Source organism: Hypanus sabinus, chromosome 1 (genome assembly GCF_030144855.1).
Source record: "Hypanus sabinus isolate sHypSab1 chromosome 1, sHypSab1.hap1, whole genome shotgun sequence".
In the NCBI taxonomy this organism is placed as follows: Eukaryota; Metazoa; Chordata; class Chondrichthyes; order Myliobatiformes; family Dasyatidae; genus Hypanus; species Hypanus sabinus.
In genome coordinates this window covers 50,235,265-50,255,491 of record NC_082706.1, presented here as the reverse complement: position 1 = coordinate 50,255,491, position 20,227 = coordinate 50,235,265, and the positions used below count along the sequence as shown (strand labels likewise).

The 20,227-nt window shown below is 43.3% G+C and overlaps 1 protein-coding gene across 4 annotated transcripts; it reads right to left on the bottom strand.

Moving 5' to 3' along the window:
• Window positions 1-866: 866 nt before the first annotated feature.
• LOC132393642 (uncharacterized) lies at window positions 867-18,273 on the bottom strand. 4 transcript variants are annotated; one of them, XM_059969057.1, is made up of 5 exons: window positions 18,046-18,273; window positions 17,590-17,736; window positions 13,046-13,291; window positions 8,995-11,646; window positions 867-1,554 (listed from the first exon to the last, which is right to left on the bottom strand). In XM_059969057.1, the coding sequence occupies exons 1-4, from the start codon at window positions 18,245-18,247 to the stop codon at window positions 11,621-11,623; spliced, it is 621 nt and encodes a 206-aa protein (XP_059825040.1). In that variant the 5' UTR covers window positions 18,248-18,273; the 3' UTR covers window positions 867-1,554; window positions 8,995-11,620. The 4 variants fall into 4 exon arrangements, with proteins under 4 accessions (XP_059825040.1, XP_059825051.1, XP_059825045.1 ...); XM_059969068.1 differs by having other exon boundaries at window positions 8,995-11,643; XM_059969062.1 differs by having other exon boundaries at window positions 13,054-13,291.
• Window positions 18,274-20,227: the final 1,954 nt, after the last annotated feature.

The following is a 20,227-nucleotide window of genomic DNA, read 5'->3' as shown; positions in this document are numbered from 1 at the left end:
GAAGTACCATCTCTTACTTACCTTTTAATTCACTTATGCTGAGTCCTCTAATTACCAGTCTATTTCTTCTCCTCTACAGAGTCCTGTAGGGTTCAAACCTTATGTAATATTTCTCAGCCATTATTGTAATTTAGTGTGCAGTTCTGCTGATTTTGGGGCGATCAATTGCGGTCACTTTTCTTTAACTAACGATGACTTTGTGCATCCCAGGTGCTGGATCCATGCATCTCTGACATTGTCCTTAAACTTTTACTGACTTGAGCTGTGCATCCCAGATCCCTCTAAGTGGCCCTGACATACTGAACCATCCAATTCGTTCACTCACCTCTTTCACATGAACCTTTCGACTCTTGTTTTAGCATTTTGGTCACCGTGCCGAATACATTGAAATGACAGGAAAAGAAACCGATCCTCTAAACCATTATATAGACTGCATCGTATAGGGCAGTCATGAAATAGAAACCCGAGGCCTGACTCCGAGAGGGAAAACCACCGGAAGCAGAAAGCAATTAACTCTTTGGTGATCACTATTCTCAGGGAATTTCACTCAGACAACCCCATCACTGGGATTCTCCCAGCCAGCTTCTATGCTGAGGCAAGTGATCTCAGAGGAATCTCCAAATTCTATCATGTTTTTTTTCATTAGGTCTTATTACAAAGAACCGAAAAATACACGGAGTTGATCTGTCCAAAGGCATGTTTATTGCTTGCAAGGAGGAGCACCTCCACTCCTCAATGGATAGCAGGTTGCTTCTGTTTTACACTTTACAACATTCATTCTATATGCAAGTGTTCAGGCTATGCTGTGGCTGTTATCTATTCTGGGAGCCAGCTCCTCCACTTAGCAGTTACAGTACTCAAGTTCACACAGTACATCAACTTCCCTTTATTTCCACAATGAACAATAACCAAGACATTACATGCCTCCTCTTACATAAAAATTTAGCTTACAGCAAAGCATTCTGGGATTCTACAAGTTCCATTTCATCACATTATAAGATCAACTACCTAAAAAACTTCAAAATTATGAATATTTTTCCACATCTCCCAGCCCACAGTTTGATATATTTGCAGCTATAGCACTCAATTCAGCCATGTCAAAAGGGGTCAAATACCATTACACATCCGGTCCCTCTAGCTCTGGTGTCTCCTGAACTTTCACTGTGAGTGCAGGTCACATAGGGGCAGTGGGTGCTGGAGGTTCCTCTTCCTCCTGAACAGATCCTGAGGGAGGCAGGCTGTTTCCCCAATCATTCTCACTATTATAGTGCATTGTCTCATACACTGTCACCGCAATCAATACCAATAACATTGTCAATCCTCACTTTCTGAGCTGAGAGTGGGCTGCAGCTTTTCGCTCTGTTTTGGTGTGATCAGCGCTTTTACTGATGAGTGATGCCCACAGTCATACCTGCCGATTTCTACCTGAGCTGCAGGATAATTTCCCTTAAGGTCGATGATCTGATCTTCAGCACCAATTCAGCACTTTATAGTAGGGGCCTCACTGTATTCACTTTTACTTCCTTTGATCCATGGATTCCTGTTCACAAGATCCTGCAAAAAATATAGATTGGAGAACAATCTCACTAATTAGCCACCTCCATTCCTTCCACTAGAAGACAATAACAAATCAGTTTGAGTTAGTTGTTTCCAGAATCCTCTCCTACTTCTTATCTGAAGTGACTCCTGCTTCTGAAGGGCACCAATAGCAAACACCAGAGGCCATATGTAGAAAATTAAGGTAGGGAAGTTTAAGGGAGTCATCAGGGGTAAGTTTTTTTTACACAGAGGGTTGTGAGTGCCTGGAATGACTAGCCAGGGATGGTGGTGGAAGCTAAAACATTCGGGGTATTTAAGAGCCTCTTGGACAGGCACATGGATGAAAGAAAAATGGAGGGTTATGGGGTAGTGTGGGTTTAGTACTTTTTTTTAAAGGATTATATGGGTCAGCACAACATGGAGGGCTGAAGGGCCTGTACTGTGCTGTAGTGTTCTATGTTTCTATGGATCTCCTGATACCTTTGTTGCTGTTGAAGTATTGTCAACAGTTTTGGGTTGCTGTTGGAGAATTGTCAACAGTTTTGGGCCCCATATCTGAAAGTATGTGTTATCATTGTAAACATTCCAGAAGAGCTCCACAAGGATTATTCTGGGAATGAAGGGGTTAACATATGAGAGATGTTTGGAGGCTTTGGGCCTGTAGTGATTGGTATTTAGATGAATGAGGAATTTATTGAAACCTACCAAAAGTTGAAAGCAGTAGATGTGGATGTGGAAAGCATGTTTCCTGTGGTGGGAGTATCCAGAACTAGAGGGCAGAGCCTCAAATTTGAAGGGTGACCTTTTGGAACAGTGGTAGGGAGGATATTTTATGCCACAAGGTAGTGTATCTGCGGAATGCTCTGCCGCAGACTGGTGGAGGACAAGTCTGTGGGTATATTTAAGGTGGAAGTTGATTACTTCCTGATCGGCCAGGATATCACAGACTATGATGAGAAGGCAGGTGCATGGGATTGAGTAGAATCCAGGATCAGCCGTGATGTAATGGTGGAGCAGACTCAATAGGTTGAACGGCCTAATTCTACTCCTTAGTCTTATGGTCTGATGGGACGTCTCCTTAGTTCTGTAGTGAAAAGCCTCATCCTGACAACAGATTCATTGGAGATGGAGGAATTGAGAGAAGGAGATGGCATTTTCAGATGACAGTCAGGGAAGAGGTATAGTCCAGGTAACTGAGAATCAGTGGGTTTTTATGAGATATCAGTGGATAAATTCTCTCCAGAGTTGGAGACAGAGATCGAGAAATGAGGGAGGTTACAGAAATGGACCAGATAAATGTGTGCAGGGTGGAAATTGGACATAAAGTTAATGAAATCAATGAGCTCGGAATAGGTGCAGGAAGCAGCACCAATGCAATCATCGATGTAGATTAGGAAAAGATGTGGTGCGATACCAGAGTAGGTTTGGAATATGGACTATTCCACATAACCGACAGAAATGCAGGCATAGGTGGGACACATGCGAGTGCCCATAGCTACAACTACAAAGGAGTGGGAGGAGCAAAGCAGAAATTGAGAGTGAGTACCAGTTCTGCCAGATGGAGGAGAGTGGAGGTGGTGGAGAACTGGTTAGGTCTGGTGTCCAGAAAGAAGCGGAAGGATTTGAGGCCATCTTGATGTGAGATGGAAGTGTCTAGTAGGACTGTTTGTGAGAGGGGAGGTGTAGGGGCAGATCCGCTTGCAAGTGGCCAGGAGGGAGATCAGTGGGAAGTTTTTTTTATTGACCCCCCCCCCCCAGAGAAGGAGCTCCCAGGTGCAATTGTGATAAAATTTCATCAGTCCCACATGACACCTTGTTTCTGTTCCTACCCATGGTAATTGTATTTTGCTATAAGAATGGTATCAAGAATAACCCTGGAACTATAGATGGTCAGTTCAATGTCTGTGGTAAGAAAGTCACAAGAGGGGCATTGGGAGTGGACCCAAAAGCAAGACACAGACACTGAACTACCAGGAACAGGACTAGGCATGAGAAGGCGTGCCTACATGGATTTTAATGAGGTGTTAAACAATGTTCCTCATAGAAGACTGATCGAGAAGATTAAGGTTCATAAGCTCCATGGTGAATCGTGTGCTTTGATTCAGAAATTGATTACACAAAGAAGAATGTAGCTTGTGGTCAAAGGGGCTTATTCCCCCTGAATATCTGTGATTAATGATTTTCTGCAGGAGCTCTGCTATTTATGATGTATATAAATGACCTGGAATAAAATGTAGATGGGTGAGTTAGTAAGGTTACTGAACAAGATGTCCTGACATGGATGCAAGGTAGCCATCTCCCTGATGGAAGTGGGACAGTCGGTCCTTTACCATGGTGCATGTCATATTGCATGATGCGACTTTCTGTATATTGGTCATTAATGGAGTGTGGGCTGGTGCCGGCGATGCATTGGGCAAACTGGATTACACTTTGTTGAGTCTTCCTGTTTGTCACAGTGCAGTTTTCATACCATGCAGTAATGCAGCTTGCTAGGATGCTCACCACTTCACATTTGTATAATGACGTGAGCATGGAAGTATCTTCAGCTTCCTCAAATTTGGAGCTGTTAAGCTGCTAGTGAGCTTTTGTGACTGTGTAGTATGTGTTCCAGATACATCAGAGATTGTGTAAAGTGTTCACTCCCAGAACTTTGAAACTGTGTGCAGCTTCCACTGTTGTGCCACCAATGTGAAGAAAGCTTAAGGTAAAAGAACTCCTGGGAAGTGATCATAATATGATCAAATTCACCCTGTAATTTGAGAAGAAGTTAAAGTCAAATCTATCAGCATTACAGTGGAGTAATGGGAATTACAGAGACATAAGGGAAGAGTTGACCAGAATTGATTGGAAAAGAACACTAGCAGGATACATCTTCCTCTTCAGGTATATACATCCCTAAGAGGAAGAAGTAATCTAATGTAAAAGTGACACAACTGTGGCTAACAAGAAAAGTCAAAGCCAATATGAAAACTAAAGTGAGGGCATATAATAGAGCAAAATTTGTGGGAAGTTGAAGAATTGGGCAGCTTTCAAATACCAAAATAAAATCATTAAAAAGGAAAGATGGAATACAGAAGTACGCTAGCCAATAATATTAGAGGATACCAACATTTTCTTCTGATACATAAAATGTAAAAGAGAGGCAAGAGGGATATTGGATCACTGGAAAACAATGCTGCAGAGGTAGTAATGTGGTACAATGAAATGGTGAACCAACTGAATAAGTAATCTGCATCAGTCTTCACCGTGGAAGACACTAGCAGTATGGTGGAAGATCCAGGTGTCATGGTGCATGACGTGTGTGAAGTTACTATAACTAGGAAGAAGGTACTTGGGAAAACTGGAAAGTCTGAAAGTAGGTAAGTCACCTGGAAGAGGATGTATACAGCAGGGTTTTGAAAATTGGTTGAAGAGATTGTGCAGGCATTAATAATGATCTTTCAAGAATCAATTAACCATGGTATGTTTCCAGAGGAATGGAAAATTGTAAATGTTAGTCCTCTCTTCAAGAAGGGAGAAAAGCAGAAGGAAGGAAACTAAAGGCCAGTTAATCTGACCACAGTAGTTAGGAAGAAGTTGTGTCGATGATTAAGGATGAGGTCTCAGAGGACTTGGAGACAGATGATGAAATAGGACATTTTCAGCATGGTTTCCTCAAGGGAAAAATATTGCCTGACAAATCTATTGGAATTTTTAGAAGTAAAAAGCAGGACAGACAAAGGAGATTTGATTGATGTTGTGTACTTGGGTTTTCAGAAAGACTTTTACCTGTGCCACACATGAAGCTGGTTAACAAGCTATGAGCGCATGGTATTACAGGAAAGATTCTAGCTCAGATAAACTAGTGGCTGATTGGCAGGAGGCAAAGAGTGGAAAGAAAGGGAGCCTTTTCTGGCTGGCTTCTGGTGTCTTGTGGTGCTCCACAAGTGCCTATGTTGGGACTGATGCTTTTTACAGTATGTCAATGATTTGGATGATGGAATAGATTGCATTAAAACGTTTTCATATGATGTGAAGATAGGTGGAGGGGCAGGTAGCTTTGTGGCATTAGAGAGGCAATAGTAGGACAGATAGTTTAGGAATATAAGTGAATAAATGGCAGATGCAATACAATGTCAGGAATTCTATGGTCATTAACTTTGGAAGAAGAAACGAAAGGGTTGACTATTTTCTAAATAAAGAGAAAATAGGAAAAATAAGGTGCAAAGGGATTTGGGAGTCCTTGAGCAGGGTCCTCCAATTGTTACTTTGTAGCTTGAGTCTGTGGTGAGGAAGGCAAAGACAATGTTAGCATTAGTTTCAAGAGGATTAGAATATAAAAGCAGGGATGTAACGTTGAAATGTTGTGAAACACTGGAGAGGTCTCGCTTGTAGTATCCTAAGCAGATCTGGACCCCTTATCTTAGAAAGGATGTGCTGAAACTGGAGAGGATACAAAGGAAATACACAAAAGTGATTTCAGAATTGAATGACTTGTCATATAAAGAGCATTTGATGAACCTGGGCCTGTATTCACAGGAATTCGGAAGAATGAGAGGTATCCCCACTGAAAACTATCGAATGGTGAGAGGACTTGACAGAGTAGATGTGGAGAGGTTGTTTCCTGTGGTGGAAGATTCTAAGACCAAATGATAGCCTCAGATTACAGGGATGAACTTTTAGAACAGAATGAGGAGGAAATTTTTTTTAGCCAGAGAGTGGTGAATCTGTGGAATTATTTGCCACAGACAACTGTGGAGGCCAAGACTTCATGTATATTTAAGGCAGAGGTTGATGGATTCATGTTTGGTCAGATCATGAAGGGATGTGGGGAGAAACAAGAGATTGGGGCTGAGAGGAAAATTGGATCAGCCATGATGAAATGGTAGACTAGATTTGATTGCCCCAATGGTAGAATTCTATTCCTATATTTTATGGTCTTCTGGTCTTGATTGTGAGTGGTGAGAGACCTTCTAAAGTCGACAACAATCTCCATTGTTGTGATGACATTAAGAAGGGGCTATATGCCTGCCACCAGGCTTTTAACTTTTTCAACTCCTGCCTCTCATCGTTTTTGGGGATAAGATCCACCTCTGTCCTGTTTTCAATAACTTAACAATGTGATTTATTGTGTTTGATCATGTGTTTGTGTGTGAACGGAGTGTGCAATCATGGTTTCAATATAGTCCTGCCAGGGACAAGTGTTTATCATAAGACAATAAAATACAGGAGCAGACTTCTTGGCCAGTTGAGGCTGTTCCACCATTTCATCATCACTGATCCATTTTCACTCTCAGCGCCAATCTCCTTCCTTCTCCCTGTATCCCTTCATGCTCACACTAATTAAGAATGTATCAATCGCTGCCTTAAATATACCTAATAACTTGTCTTCCACAGACACCCGTGACAATAAATTGCATGGATTCACCGCTCTGAATCAAGAAATTCCTGCTCATCTCCATTGCAAAAGGATGCTCACAATTCTGAGGCTCTGTCCTCTGGTCTTAGATTCCCTCACCAAAGGAAACATCCTCTCCACATCCACTCTATTAAGGCCTTTCAAAATGTAATGTCTCTATTAGGTCATCCCTCAGACTCCACTGAGTAACGTCCCAGAGCCATCATTTACACCTCATATGACAAGCCTTTCAAATTCAGAAGCATATTCTTGACCTTTCTTTAAACACTCTCCAATGTCAGCACATTCCTTCTTAGATAAAGGGCCCAAAACTGCTCACAACATTGCAATTGAAGACGCGCCAGTGCTTTATAAATACTCTCAACACTGTATTCTTGTTTTTATAATGTATACCTCATGAAATGAATGCTAACATCACATTTGCCATTCTTACAACTGACTCAAGCTGCAAATTAATATTCAGGAAATCCTGCATGATGACTCCCAAGTCTCTGTGCACCTTAGATTTTTGAATTTTCTCTCCATTTAGAAAATGGTATATCTTTTTATTTCTTCTTCCAAAGTGCATAGGCAGACACTTCCTGACACTGTCATTATGCCACTTCTTTGCCTATACTCCAAATTTCACTGTCCTTCTGGAGCCTCTCTACTTCCTCCAAAGTACATGCCCTCTATCTATTTTGAAAGCATCTGTAAATCTAACCACAGAACCATCAATTTCATCATGCAGAATCGGTTCCAACAGAGATCAATGTGGAACATCAGTATTCACTGGCAGCCAACCAGAAAGAACTTGCTCCTGCCAATCAGCCAATGCTTTCACAATGTTGGTATCTTTCCTGTAATACCATAGGCTACTAAACTGTTGAGCAGCATCATATGCGGCACCTTGTCAAAGGGCTTTTGAAAATCAGTACACAACAACCACTGATTGACTTTCTCTATCCTGCTTGTTATATCTTCTAAGAATTCCAACAATCAGGCAAGATTTTCCCTTAAACTATGACTATAGATGACGTATTTTATCACATCCCAGTCACATCTTGAACAATTGACTCCAACATCTTTGAAACTACAGGTCCAAATAATTGACCTATAATTTCATTTCTTCTGTTGCTATCCCTCTGGGATCAGAGACGGTTGCAGGAGCTGGAGAAGGATGTGACCCATTGTGAGCCTTTCTGACCACTGCACACTCTGTGGACAAATAGAACATAAGGGAACCCCTGACCCGTCACACTACAAAATGTCTTGCCTTCACAATGGATTTTCCGATGACACTGCAAAACAGAGTGTGAGGTAATTCTTCAGAGTGAGAAAGAGAGGTGCTCGGTCTCACTTCACAGACTGGGGAGGGACGTAGGAACACGAGTACTCAAAGTGACGGTGATGGGGGTTGTGTTGTTTTAAGACAGGAGGCAATAGGGATGGAGATGTTCCGGAACTGGAGGGGGATGTGTGGAGGAGTACAATGATTTTCATAGAGGCAGGGAGGAGTATAGTGGCCAGTGGTGAATTGGATGTATCTAGGGAGTGTGGTATGGATCTTGGCAAAATCAGGATCACTCCACCGTCTCAGATCACACAGAATCACTTCCTTGGAAACAGAGAGGCCACTGCTAAAATACCGCAGCCAAACTCCAGGGGCTTGTAATTAGGAGGTTGTAGAGGCCCTTTAGTGAACCATCCACCCCTTTGGCCATATTAGTTCCAGAGCCAAGAACCCAGTGCTTTGCTCTGTACTCATGGGATCTCACTGCCCTGCAGATTCTCAACTGACCCTATCGAATAACATCCATGGCAATTAGCCCTTGGTTCAGCACCTTCCAACAGGGACTGTGCCTACCTTCCTGTCTCCATGTGTTCCTGGTGGTGTAAGAGTGATGCGGTCTGTGTCAGTCCTCCCAATCCCTACTAGTGTCACTCATGCCTTCCACAGGATGTGTAGCAGTAAGAGTGATGCAGCTTCTCTGCTGGGACATTCCAACACCCCCCACCCCCATTGGTTGTACAGACAGTTCCACACATACCATGTCACACAAAGCAAGGGAACTCACCATGTACTGGATAATGTTGTCAGTGGGATCCCCAGTTCATTGCCTCACTGCTGCTTGTGGGAGGCTGCTATGCACCACCATGTATTTCCCATCATAATGATAACAACTCTAGTGACCTTTAGTGGTAGAAAAGGGCAGAATATGGCAAGGATAAAGAAAGTGTTACGTCAATGCTTGTTCCTTCTTCTACAATAAATCTGACTCTAAGATCACACACAGTCACAATTATTTTCTCCCTGAGGAAGGGAAGAGCTTCAAAGGGATGGGAGACTCCAAGCAAAATTTGGCATTCCATGACAAATTCTGACACATCCGATTTAAACCACCTGCCTATTATCTCCATTTATGTCTCTTGTCCCAGACAGTGATGAGAACATTCCAAAAGCTCCCTTGTCAAACCAGAGTCTTAGACGTTTAAGATGAACCCACTTTCTTCTAAACTCCAATGTACACAGCCTAAAAGTGTTAATGGCACAACTTTCTGATCTCAAAATAAGCTTCAAGAAGCTTCAAGACGTTGACCTATATACCTCCTTATGCAGTTAGGCTCTTAAATTTTTCATTTGCAGGTACCAGTCAGATTGGAATTGGCATCTCCTCCACCACAACATTCGTCAGAAAAGGTGCAATACAAGGCTGTGTGCTCAACCTCTTGCTCTACTCGCTTTAAACTTTCAACTGTGAAGATAAGTGCAGCTCCAATGCCATATATAAGTTTCCTGACAGCACCAGTTTCATTAGCCAACTCAAAGGTGATGACAAATCAGCATATAGGAGGGAGATTGAAAATCTAGCTGAGTGATGCCACAACAGCTCACTCAATGTCAGCAAGAGCAAGGAGATGATAATTGACTGCAGGAGGAGGAAAGCAGAGGTCCGTGTAGTCCTCATCAGGGGATCAGTGGAGGAGAAGGTGGATAAAGATAAAGAAAAAGCAAAAGTTAAAAAAAAGAGAAAAGTAAGGGTGGACTGTAGAACAGTGAAGTGCATAAGAGACAATTATTACTAGATTGTGAAGGCACAATTAGTGTAAGTGCACTTTATCTGAATGCCCATAGTATTCATAATATGGTCAGTGGACTTTGTGGCACAAATCAGTACGAAGGGTAATGATTTATTGGCCATTAGAGATGTGGTTGAAGGTTAGAGAGGATTATGAATTAAATATCCAAGGATATCAGGTAATATGGAAGGATAGGCAGGAAGTTAAGGGAGGTGGGGTAGTTAAGGATGAGATCAGGGGAATAGCAAGAGGTGATATAAGATGTAAGGAGCAGAATGCTGAATCCATCTGGGTAGAGGTTAGGAATAATAAAGGGAAAAAATGCTTGTGGGAGCTGTATATTGGCAATGGAATAATAATATTACAGTGGCACAGGTAATAAAGAGAGAAATATCTGAGGCATGTAACGATGGAATAGCAGTTATCATGGGGGACTAACTTGCACATAGATCGGGTGAATCAAATTGGTTGAGGCAGTCTTGAGGATGACTTCATAGAATGGATCCCTGATGGCTTTCTTGAACAACATGTTACTGAACCCACAAGGGAATGTATTACCTTGGATCTGGTCCTGTGCAATGAGACAGGTAAAATTAGCAATCTAATTAGGGATCCTCATGGAAAGAGTTTTCATGGTATGATTGAGTTTCTCTTACAAATGGAGGGTGCAATAGTTCGATCCAAAACCAGTGTATTTTGCCTAAATATGGGAGCCTACAATGGATGGGGGAGGAGTTGGATAGGGTAGATTGGGAACACAGGTTAGAAGGTAGGCTGGTTGAGGAACAGTGGAAGACTTTCAGAGAGTTTACACAGTTCTCAAAAAAAGTATATTCCAGTTAAAAGCAAGGACAGTAGGGTTGGGAGAGCCTACCATGAGTAACTAAGGAAATAAAGGAATGCATCAAATTAAAAGCTCATATGTATAAATTTGTCAAGAGTAGTGACAAGCTGGAAGACTGGGAAAACTTTCAAAAGTAACAAAGAATCGCTAAGCAATCAACTCCAGTACCAGTACCAGCAACTTCAGTATCAACTCCCCTTCTTGGGACTGTTCATATTCCAGTACTATCAATCACATCTATCCCAACCTGTCCCAAATACCTTGAGGGCTGAAAAGGCACGTGGTCACTGGAGGAAAAAGTGCAAGGAGGACACAGAAAAATTGCAGCAGGTAAGGGCACATAGTGCTGGGATAGGCAGCATGGGTGGAGAGACAGTAGAGGCAGAAGTAATGGGTCATGGTGTTGAACATTCTGCTGAATAGCACTTGTGATAGCTGACTCTGGCTTCACTGAAGGTGGGTTTATCAGGTTATAAACTCAGTGACAAAGTGGAGTACAGATTACAGGATTTTTCTTTGACTAATAAAGATTAGAGTACAAGAAAAAGGTCTAAGCAGGGAGCATAAGAAACTTTCAGCACAATAGCTGTGAAGAATTGCTGCTGTTCTGGGTGAACGTCCATAGATGTAGTCTGTTTCTGGAGTCAGATTTTCTTGAAACGAGACCCATTGCCTTCAATGATATGTCCAGCACAGGTCAGGGCAGAAATAGGGAGCAGCAGTGCATTTGATGCTGAGTGCAGGCAGCAAATTCCACATACACTGAGTGGTTCAGGTGATCACCAGCCTTCTCTTGTAGAACCTGCTGGAACAGGAAACACAAATGGATTCCATCAGATTTCACAACCCAACATTCCCCTTACAGAACAAGAGCACATTATAGTGATCAATAGGAACACAGATATGATTCACATTTCCCCATTCCAAGTCTGCCCAATGCTCAGTAACACCCACAATACTGAGGTTAATCAGGATACTAAGATCCTGTCAAATAGGACAGAGTGGGCAATGGAGGGGTTGTGTTAACCTTGTAAAAAGCATTTGTCAGATCACATTTGGGAAGCTGAACACAGTTCTGGAGAAAATGCATTAAGAGTTTACAAGGAGTGGTTTCAGCCTAGAAACACTGAACAGACTGGGAAAGATAAAGCTGAGGGTCTTCTGGGGGGGATGTTCTCACAATTTTAGACAGGTTTGATGGGACAAATATGCTTCCAATTGTGGCTGGCACTGGACTCAGTGTCATTAATACAAGGCAGTCAATGAGAAATCAGACATAACAAGGAATAGAAAGAGGAGAGAAGTGGAATCCCTTCTACTGGGAAAACCTGGAGAATCAGACAGGGAGAATGGATGAAAGGGATACATTGAGGGTGAGATGGAGAGAAGGGGGAGAAAGCTAGTGTTGGACAGAAACACCAGAAATAAGCAATGAGGGCAAATGTCCTGACTCCCTGCAGTAGACACTGTCCGTACAACACTGTTCAGTACAGGATGTGTGATTGTGTCACTGAAGATACACGCAGCTAAGCATTACTGAGCAGCAGCTGAAGAATATCTGGGCCCAGGAAGTTTGTTTCATCACCACCTGTCCAGCTATCCACTCTCGACAGCTACAACATGTGCTTTTGGAACTGTACATCGAGTGTGTAAGTGATGTTGTCCAGTCTTTCTTTGGAACTTGAACCACAAACTGATGAAGTATGTAGGGCAGTAATGATTTTTGATCATTTCTCAGTATCCATACATTGGTTGTAAAGTGAACTTAGGGAAATAGATAAACTGTTGCAGACTTGACCTCATGGCTGTGCCTACGGACCAGATCAAGTGAGGACAGCACTTGTACTTTTCAAAGGACATCACTGAATTAGATGAGCTTTTTACACCAATCAGAACGTTTGCAACCTCTGTTGGATCAATGAGATGGAGGATGGTTTGGGCCACCCACAATGCCACAGGGTGGAGAGATCCCAGGACTCATGTCCAGTCCCTGCCCAGTATGCAGCAGTAACTCAAGGATTCTTGAACATCACCTCCCAAACCCAAATATCCATTGCACAGAGGAATAAGGACAGGATGAGGGCAGCCAGGTAAAAGAAGCATGGATAAGAGGAACAAGGGCAGAAGAGCCAGAGCAGCAAGGGTTAAGGCCATCGTTATCTACACATCACATATTGGTAACAGGAAATACTCTTAATTTTTACTTTGCAACCTTTCTTCCTTTTGAAAATCAGTGATGCTCCATCTGACTTTTTCCATCGCCTCCCTGTTACTGGGACAATCCAGAATCTTATCAGGTGCATTCCGCTGTTGTTGGTAGAGAATTCGCACAGCCACAGTGTTAGCGTCAAACACTCCCTGGTGAGCAACTTCCACTGGCTTCTTCTGTTTATCCAAACACTTTTCCAACAGGATCGCAGCATAGATGTCTTCTCTTTTCTCTCCTTTGCCTGATGTGTAAATAAACCGTATTTAAATTGTTTAACCTTGGAATATTTAAACTTTTCCTACAGCACACCACATTCCTACAAAAACAAAATAAAACAGTTGGGAGACTTAACTAGCAAACTTGACTGAGTTTCCTAAGTATCGTGGTCTTCCACACCGTCTATCATTCGTTCTCTCCCCGAGCTCTCCAACCTCCACCAACCTCTGTCTGGGAGATATTTCTGTTCTGCAATGAGGAATTTAGCTCTTCCTCAAAGTGCTCCAGAGGTGGTCATTTGCAGGTAGATGCTCTCACCCTACTCCTAAAATTACACCTCCCTTCAGGATTGCCCACTGGAAATGTATCAATTCTCTCTGTTCAAACAATAGTGTGATATTGACCAGTTTCTTACCATTTGAAAAGTTTTTCTCTTCCCACATGACATCATACAAACCATCTCAGAACTGACAATTCTGTTGGGCTTTCATCCAGTAAACTCAGACAGATGGATGCAACATCATCTAAATCATTGCATGGGGACCAGGTCATAGTCCCAGATGAATGCACAAGCTATCAAGTTAAGGGATTTTGTCTGTTTTCAGCTTTCTGAGTTCCTCCACAGACATCACTTCAGTGATGCTGATCTCTGCTAAGTTCCTCATTGTAGCAAAATGCCTGGCCCATTTTTTTCCTGCTACATCCCTATTTTTCATGAAAAGACATACCAATTCATTAATCTCTCAGCCACTATTAGACTCTGAACACAAGGCAATATCTAGGTCACACAGCCCCTGAATCTTGACCTTCAATCAACATCATCATGGGTGATCTCAACTCCACTTTTGTGTTAGTTTTCTGCACTCCTCAATTCAGCAATATTTCAAATAGTTATCTCTCTCCACTGTCCTCCTGTACAGAGATTCAACTCATTCTGCAGTAAGTCATGTCTAAACATGTCCATTCTAAATGCCTGGACTTTTAACCACATACCCTCATTAGCGAATTTCAAAATAGTGTAAACAACCCATCATCTCTCATCTAACACCTCTCAGGCTGTTATATGCTTGAATAACGTCACCCTTCATTCCTCATTAACACAAAGGAATACAGACCCACAATGTTCAGGCTTTCTTTTTGCAACTGTTCAACTCCTCTATATCCTTAAACTCCACCACCTTTGCAATAAAGCCCAGAATATATGTTTCCTCTCTACCTGCTTGCTGTATCTGTCTTCTAATATTTAGTGATTTATGCTCTCAGACACCAAAATCATTCTTTACACATTTGCTGTCTGATCTCATTTTGATATAGTTTAAAAATCCTTTGATTGGACTGTATTTTTCTTCTGCTTCCAAGAGACCAACATGTGCTCTTGTTATTCTGTCAGGTTCTTATAATCTGCTTCCACTGTCCTTCCAGGAAGCACAGTTCACATCATAAATAACAACCAAGAATCAATCCGTCTTCAAGTTAAGTTTCAACTATAAAGCAGAAAGACAGTTATACAAGTACAACAATGTGGTAGGCAAATTATATCATTATTAGGCAGTCTTAACTGTCATGTGAGAGTCACTAGAAGACTTAGGTTCTCAACTAATTCTTCCCACAATCTAAGATGTGTCCCATATAGGAAGCCAATAAGAAAAGCCAGGTTAGTGTGGGATTTGTAGGCTGGTGAGCCACATATCAGTAGCATGTATGCTGCTGGAGAGAAATCTTATGAATTAGATTCTCACATTTGGAAGAACATTCAAAGTAAAAAGCTGTTATCGAAGTATATATACTACCTTGAGGTTGGGGACCCAATATGTACAGTCACCATGGCTGTGAAGGAAGGTTACACTCAGCAATGGTACACTTAGTGGCCACTTTATTACATATAACTGCCTGTAATGCAAAACCTGATCAATGTATCACATGGCAGTAACTCAAGTCATGTCAAGTCACTTTTTATTGTCATTTCGACCATAACTGCTGGTACAATACATAGTAAAAACAAGACAACGTTTTTCAGGTACATGGTGTTACATGACACAGGACAAAAACTACACTGAACTATATAAAAAACAACACAGAAAAAAAACTACACTAGACTACAGACATACCAGGACTGCGTAAATTGCACAAAACAGTGCAGGCATTACAATAAATATTCATCAAGACAATAGGGCAGTAAGGTGTCAGTCCAGGCTCTGCGTATTGAAGAGTCTGATAGCTTCAGGGAAGAAACTGTTACATAGTTTGGTCGTGAAAGCCCGAACGCTTTGGTGCCTTTTCCCAGACGGCAGAAGGGAGAAGAGTTTGTATGAGGGGTACATGGGGGTCCTTCACGTAGATGCAGCATGTAGTGTAAATGTCGGTAATGGCGGGAAGAGAGACCCCGATGATCTTCTCAGCTGACATCACTATCCGCTGCAGGCTCTTGTGATCCGAGATGGTGCAATTTCTGAACCAGGCAGTGGTGCAGCTGCTCAGGATGCTCTCAATACAATCTCTAAAAAATCTGATGAGGATGGGGGGTGGGAGATGGACTTCCCTCAGCCTTTGCAGAATGTAGAGACGCTGCTGGGCTTTCTTTGCTATGGAGCTGGTGTTGAGGGACCAGGTGAAGTTCTCTGCCAGGTGAACACCAAGAAATTTGGTGCTCTTAATGCTCTTTATCGAGGAGCCAACGGTGTTAAGCGAGGAATGGTCACTCAGTGCCCTCCTGAAGTCAACAACCATTTTTGTTCACATTCAGAGACAGGTTGTTGGCTCTGCATCCGTCCGTTACCCGCTGCACCTCCTCTCTGTAGCTGACTCGTTGTTCCTGCAAAAACACAAATGCTGGGCCGAATCAGAAAGGTTGAGTGCAAGACAAACTGAGGTGCTGCAATTCGGGTCACAAAGTGTATCGAAGCAACAGGTCCCAATGTTTAGCTGACAAATCAGTCATTGGGCCAGACTGAAAAAGTCAGGGTCTTGGCACACAAAGCAATGGATGGGCCAGTTCAGTTCACTGCTCCATTCTGTGTTTAACTATGGGTCTACGGTCAGGACTGCCTTCATGGACTTCAGTTCAGACCACTATTGGCTTGAGTTTATTGTTTGCATGATCTTTTTTTCCTCTCTCTGCAGACTCGGTGTTTGACAATCATTTTTAATGTTTCTGGTTCATTTGATTTGTGACCACCTGTTAGGAGACAAATCTCAAGGTTGGATAATGTCTGGATAGTTAGATAATAAATGTATTTTAAACTTTGAATGCTCAAGAGGTTTGGTTGTTGTTTAGGTATCAGAATGGGGAAGAACTGTGATCAATGTGACTTTGACCATGGAATGATTGCTGAAGCCAGATGGGTATATAAGAAACTGCATTATCTCCTGGGATTTTTAAAGCTCAACAGTATCTAGACTTTACAGAGCATGGTGCAAGAAAAGAAACATACATGCAGTGAGTGGGTGAAAAAGCCCTGTTATTGACAGAGTTCAGAGGAGGATGGCCAGACAGGTACAAGCTAACACAAATAGGACAATAACTCAGATAAGCACATGTTATAACAACAACATGCATAACATCTTGAACCTTGAATGAGATGTGCTATAGAAGACCATGAGCATACATTTAGTGGCTACTTTATTAGGTACAGGAATATATATATATGTATTGATAATAACTTTAACTTGAATTCTGAATGTTTGATTCAGATTCTGACTCTAAAACTTAGTAAGATTTGCTAACAAGAATGTCTTTACAAAGTGGAAGGAAATGGAAGTACCCAGTGGAAACAAGCACAGTCACTTGGAGAACCTACAAACATCCTACAAACTGATGGCAGTTGAATTCAACCAGGGTCACTGGTGTTGTACAGCGTTATTATATAATGCTAAAGTGAGAGAGGTAAAGTTTAATGAGGATCCGAGGGTGGGGCAAGGTTTTTATACAGAGAGTTTAATTTGCATCATACTAGAGCCACACACACTGAACTGAAGGACCTGTTCGTGTGCTGTACAGTTCCAGGTTCAAAGTACCTTCCAGCACAGATTCATGTGGTTTATCGCAACTGTGCTGGGTGAAGGTCTGTCTCCTGCTTCATGCTGGGCTGTCTGGTCTGAAATATTAGCTCTATGAATCACTGTAGTATTGGATCAATGATAATTACTAACCCAGGAGACCTGGAATAACTGAGCAACCTGTAAACAATGAGACCTTCAGTCAAGTGAGAGTGGACGGTCCTTTTACAGAACAGGGCACTCCCGGCGCTGCACTGGGAATGTACATGATAGTTACTAAAGGGGAAAAATACACCGAAATTCTCAGAGGCTTGAATGAAATCCTACCTTCAATCCATTGCAGGGCGTTGCGGAGATCCTCAGTTTCACGGGTCGCTTTGTAGACAAAGAGAACAAGCGGAAAACCTTGTCCTTCAATAATGTTCAGCCTTTTCACAATTTCGTGGTGGACATTGCCCTGACCGTAACTCTGCACTAGTACAAAACACACGTTCATCGGTCACCTTCGTTCATAGCCACATCTTTCCATCACAAACCCCTCCACACTGACCAGTCCTGCCCATTCCCCCTGTGCCTCTCCCTTCATAAAAACACCTGCCATCCATTCAATCCTCCATTCAACTCATCACCACAGATTGCGTCCTGTCCTGTTCCCCAGCACCTGCAATCCCCGACCCTTCAGGAAGCGAATTCTCTTACAACTATCTTATCCTGTACCCACAGGGTCTGAGATGTTTCAGTAAGATTGATCTCCATTCCTCCGATACCACAGTGCAGTCTTACCTTGGCAGTACAGAGTCCGCGGGACCGTACCATAAGATTTGAAAAATCGGTCAAACAGACGTCCGGGGATGTCCCGTAAACGGACACCTTTCTCACAGTAACACCATAAGCAGAGTGAGATCACAACAATGACCTCTAAAATCAGGAGGACCCAGAACCAGGAGTCCCCGTCACTGGAAGCAGGCGATTCACTCGGCTCCATTCACGCAACTGTCAACAACTTCTGCACAATCATCCGGGGCATGAACAAAGCCAGGAGCCCCTTCAGTCCTGCGACTCCATTTGATAAACGTCTGTCATTCAAGCGTGAGCAGCCAATGGCGTCATAAATTATAATTACCAAAATGGAGAAGAGGGGAGAACGGGAAGCGGGGTGAGAGAGCGAATGGAGAGTGGGGGAGGGGCATAAAGTTGGAGGGGGGCAGGAGGAGAAGAGAAGAGGAGTGAGAGTGCTGGAGGGATGGGAAGGGTGAAGGGACGGGGAGGAGAGTTGATGAAGTAGGGAGGGGATGGGATGATGGACAAGGGGAGATGGGAGGGGTTGGTGTAAATGGGTAGCTAAATAGGGTCGGGGGTGAGAAGAAGTGTAGTGAAAGGAGAGAGAGAGAGATGGGGATGAGTTATAAAGGGAGTGGGGGCGTTAACAGGGTGTAGAGGTGAGGGAGAGGAAGGAAAGGGGTGAAAGAGATAAGGGAGGGGAGACTGAGATAATGGGGGTAGGTAAGGGGTTAGGGGATGTGATAATGGGGAGGGGAGGGGATTGTGGGAGAAGTGAGTGGGCATGGGAAGACGGGGTGTGGATGGAGAGGGGGAGTGACAATGGGCAGAGTAGCGGAGGGAGATTGGAAAGAAATCACATGAGATGGAGTGGGGAAGGGAAGGAGGAGATAGCGAGGGGAGATAAGGGGTATAGTGAAAGGGAGAGGGAGGGTATATGGGGAAAGTTATGTGGTAGTGGGTAGGGATGGGCAGAGGGAGAGGGAATGGGGAGAGAAGGAAGAAGAGAAGAGGAGAGTAAGGGGTGTGATAGGGTGGATTGGGGGATGGGGAGATGGAGTGGAGTGTACAGATGGGTGAGAGAGGGGGAGGGCTGGAGAGGATGGAAGGCAGGTGTAGATGGACACAGGGGGAGTACAGTGAGAGGAAGGGAGGAAGGGCAGGGGGGAGATGGAGGAATGAGGAAGGGGCAAGGAGGAAAAATTGAGGTGGGGAAAGGGGAGTGCATAGGAGATAGGGAGAGGAGAGTGGTTGGCGATGGGGAGTGGGGAGTGGATGGGGAGGCTAGAAAGAGTGTTAGAAGAGGAGGGTGGTGAGCAGGGAATGTTGTAGGCAAGTGGTGTGTGGAGCAGAAAATGGTGTGGAGGAGAAGGAGAAGGGAGGGGAGGGGAGGGGAGTAGTGGGAAGGGAGGAGGGAGCAGTGGGAGGGAGAGGAGAGGGTAGAAGTGAGGGATGGAGGGAGTGATGGAGCGGATTGTAAGGGGTACAATAAGGGAGAATGACAAGTGGGGAAGAGGGTGAAATCTGATAGAAGAGAAAGAGCAAAAGGATAGAAGAGGGGAAGGGGTTAGAGGGGATGAAGCAATGTGAGATGGGGAGAGAGGGTTACAGAACAGGAGAAGAAGAAATGAGAGAGGGAGAGGGAAGGTACTGAGAGGTGTTGATAGGAGGTGGGGAAAGGGAGCAAGTTAGTGTGAGAGAGGATGAGGAGTTGAGATGGAGAGAAATAGGGAAAGATAGAGGAGGAGAAAATTAGGGGTCAGTGAAAGAGAGAAAACTGAGGGAGAGGGGTGAGGCAGTGTGAAGTGGAGGGTGAAACAGAGGGAGAGAGGAAAAGCAAGGTGGATGGGAAGGTAAACAGCTGAATTAGAAGGAATCTCTGCAGAGGGCATAGTGTACAAGAGAAAGGGAAGGTCAATGGACTCAGGGTGAAATTATAGGCATGTAAGAATAAGAAACAGGTCTGATTGGGGAATAGAGAAGAGAGGATGGGGACGGAAGAAATTACCAGAAGGAGAAATAAATATCCACACCATCAGGGTGGAACCTACCCAGATGGAATATAATGTGTGCCCTTCTACTCTGGGGGTGGCCTCATGGTGGCACAAAAGGAGGCCATAGACCAACATGCAAGTATGCAATTAGAAATTAGAATTAAAATATTTGGCCACCAGGAAGTTTCACT

Coding starts and splice junctions, on each gene's coding strand:
- LOC132393642 (XM_059969057.1), bottom strand. CDS start 18,247: ATGGAGCCGAGTGAATCGCCTGCTTCCAGTGACGGGGACTCCTGGTTC. Junction 17,737..18,045: donor GCGGACTCTGTACTGCCAAG/GTAAGACTGCAC, acceptor GTTTTGTACTAG/TGCAGAGTTACGGTCAGGGC. Junction 11,647..13,045: donor AAAGGAAGAAAGGTTGCAAA/GTAAAAATTAAG, acceptor TTCCTGTTCCAG/CAGGTTCTACAAGAGAAGGC.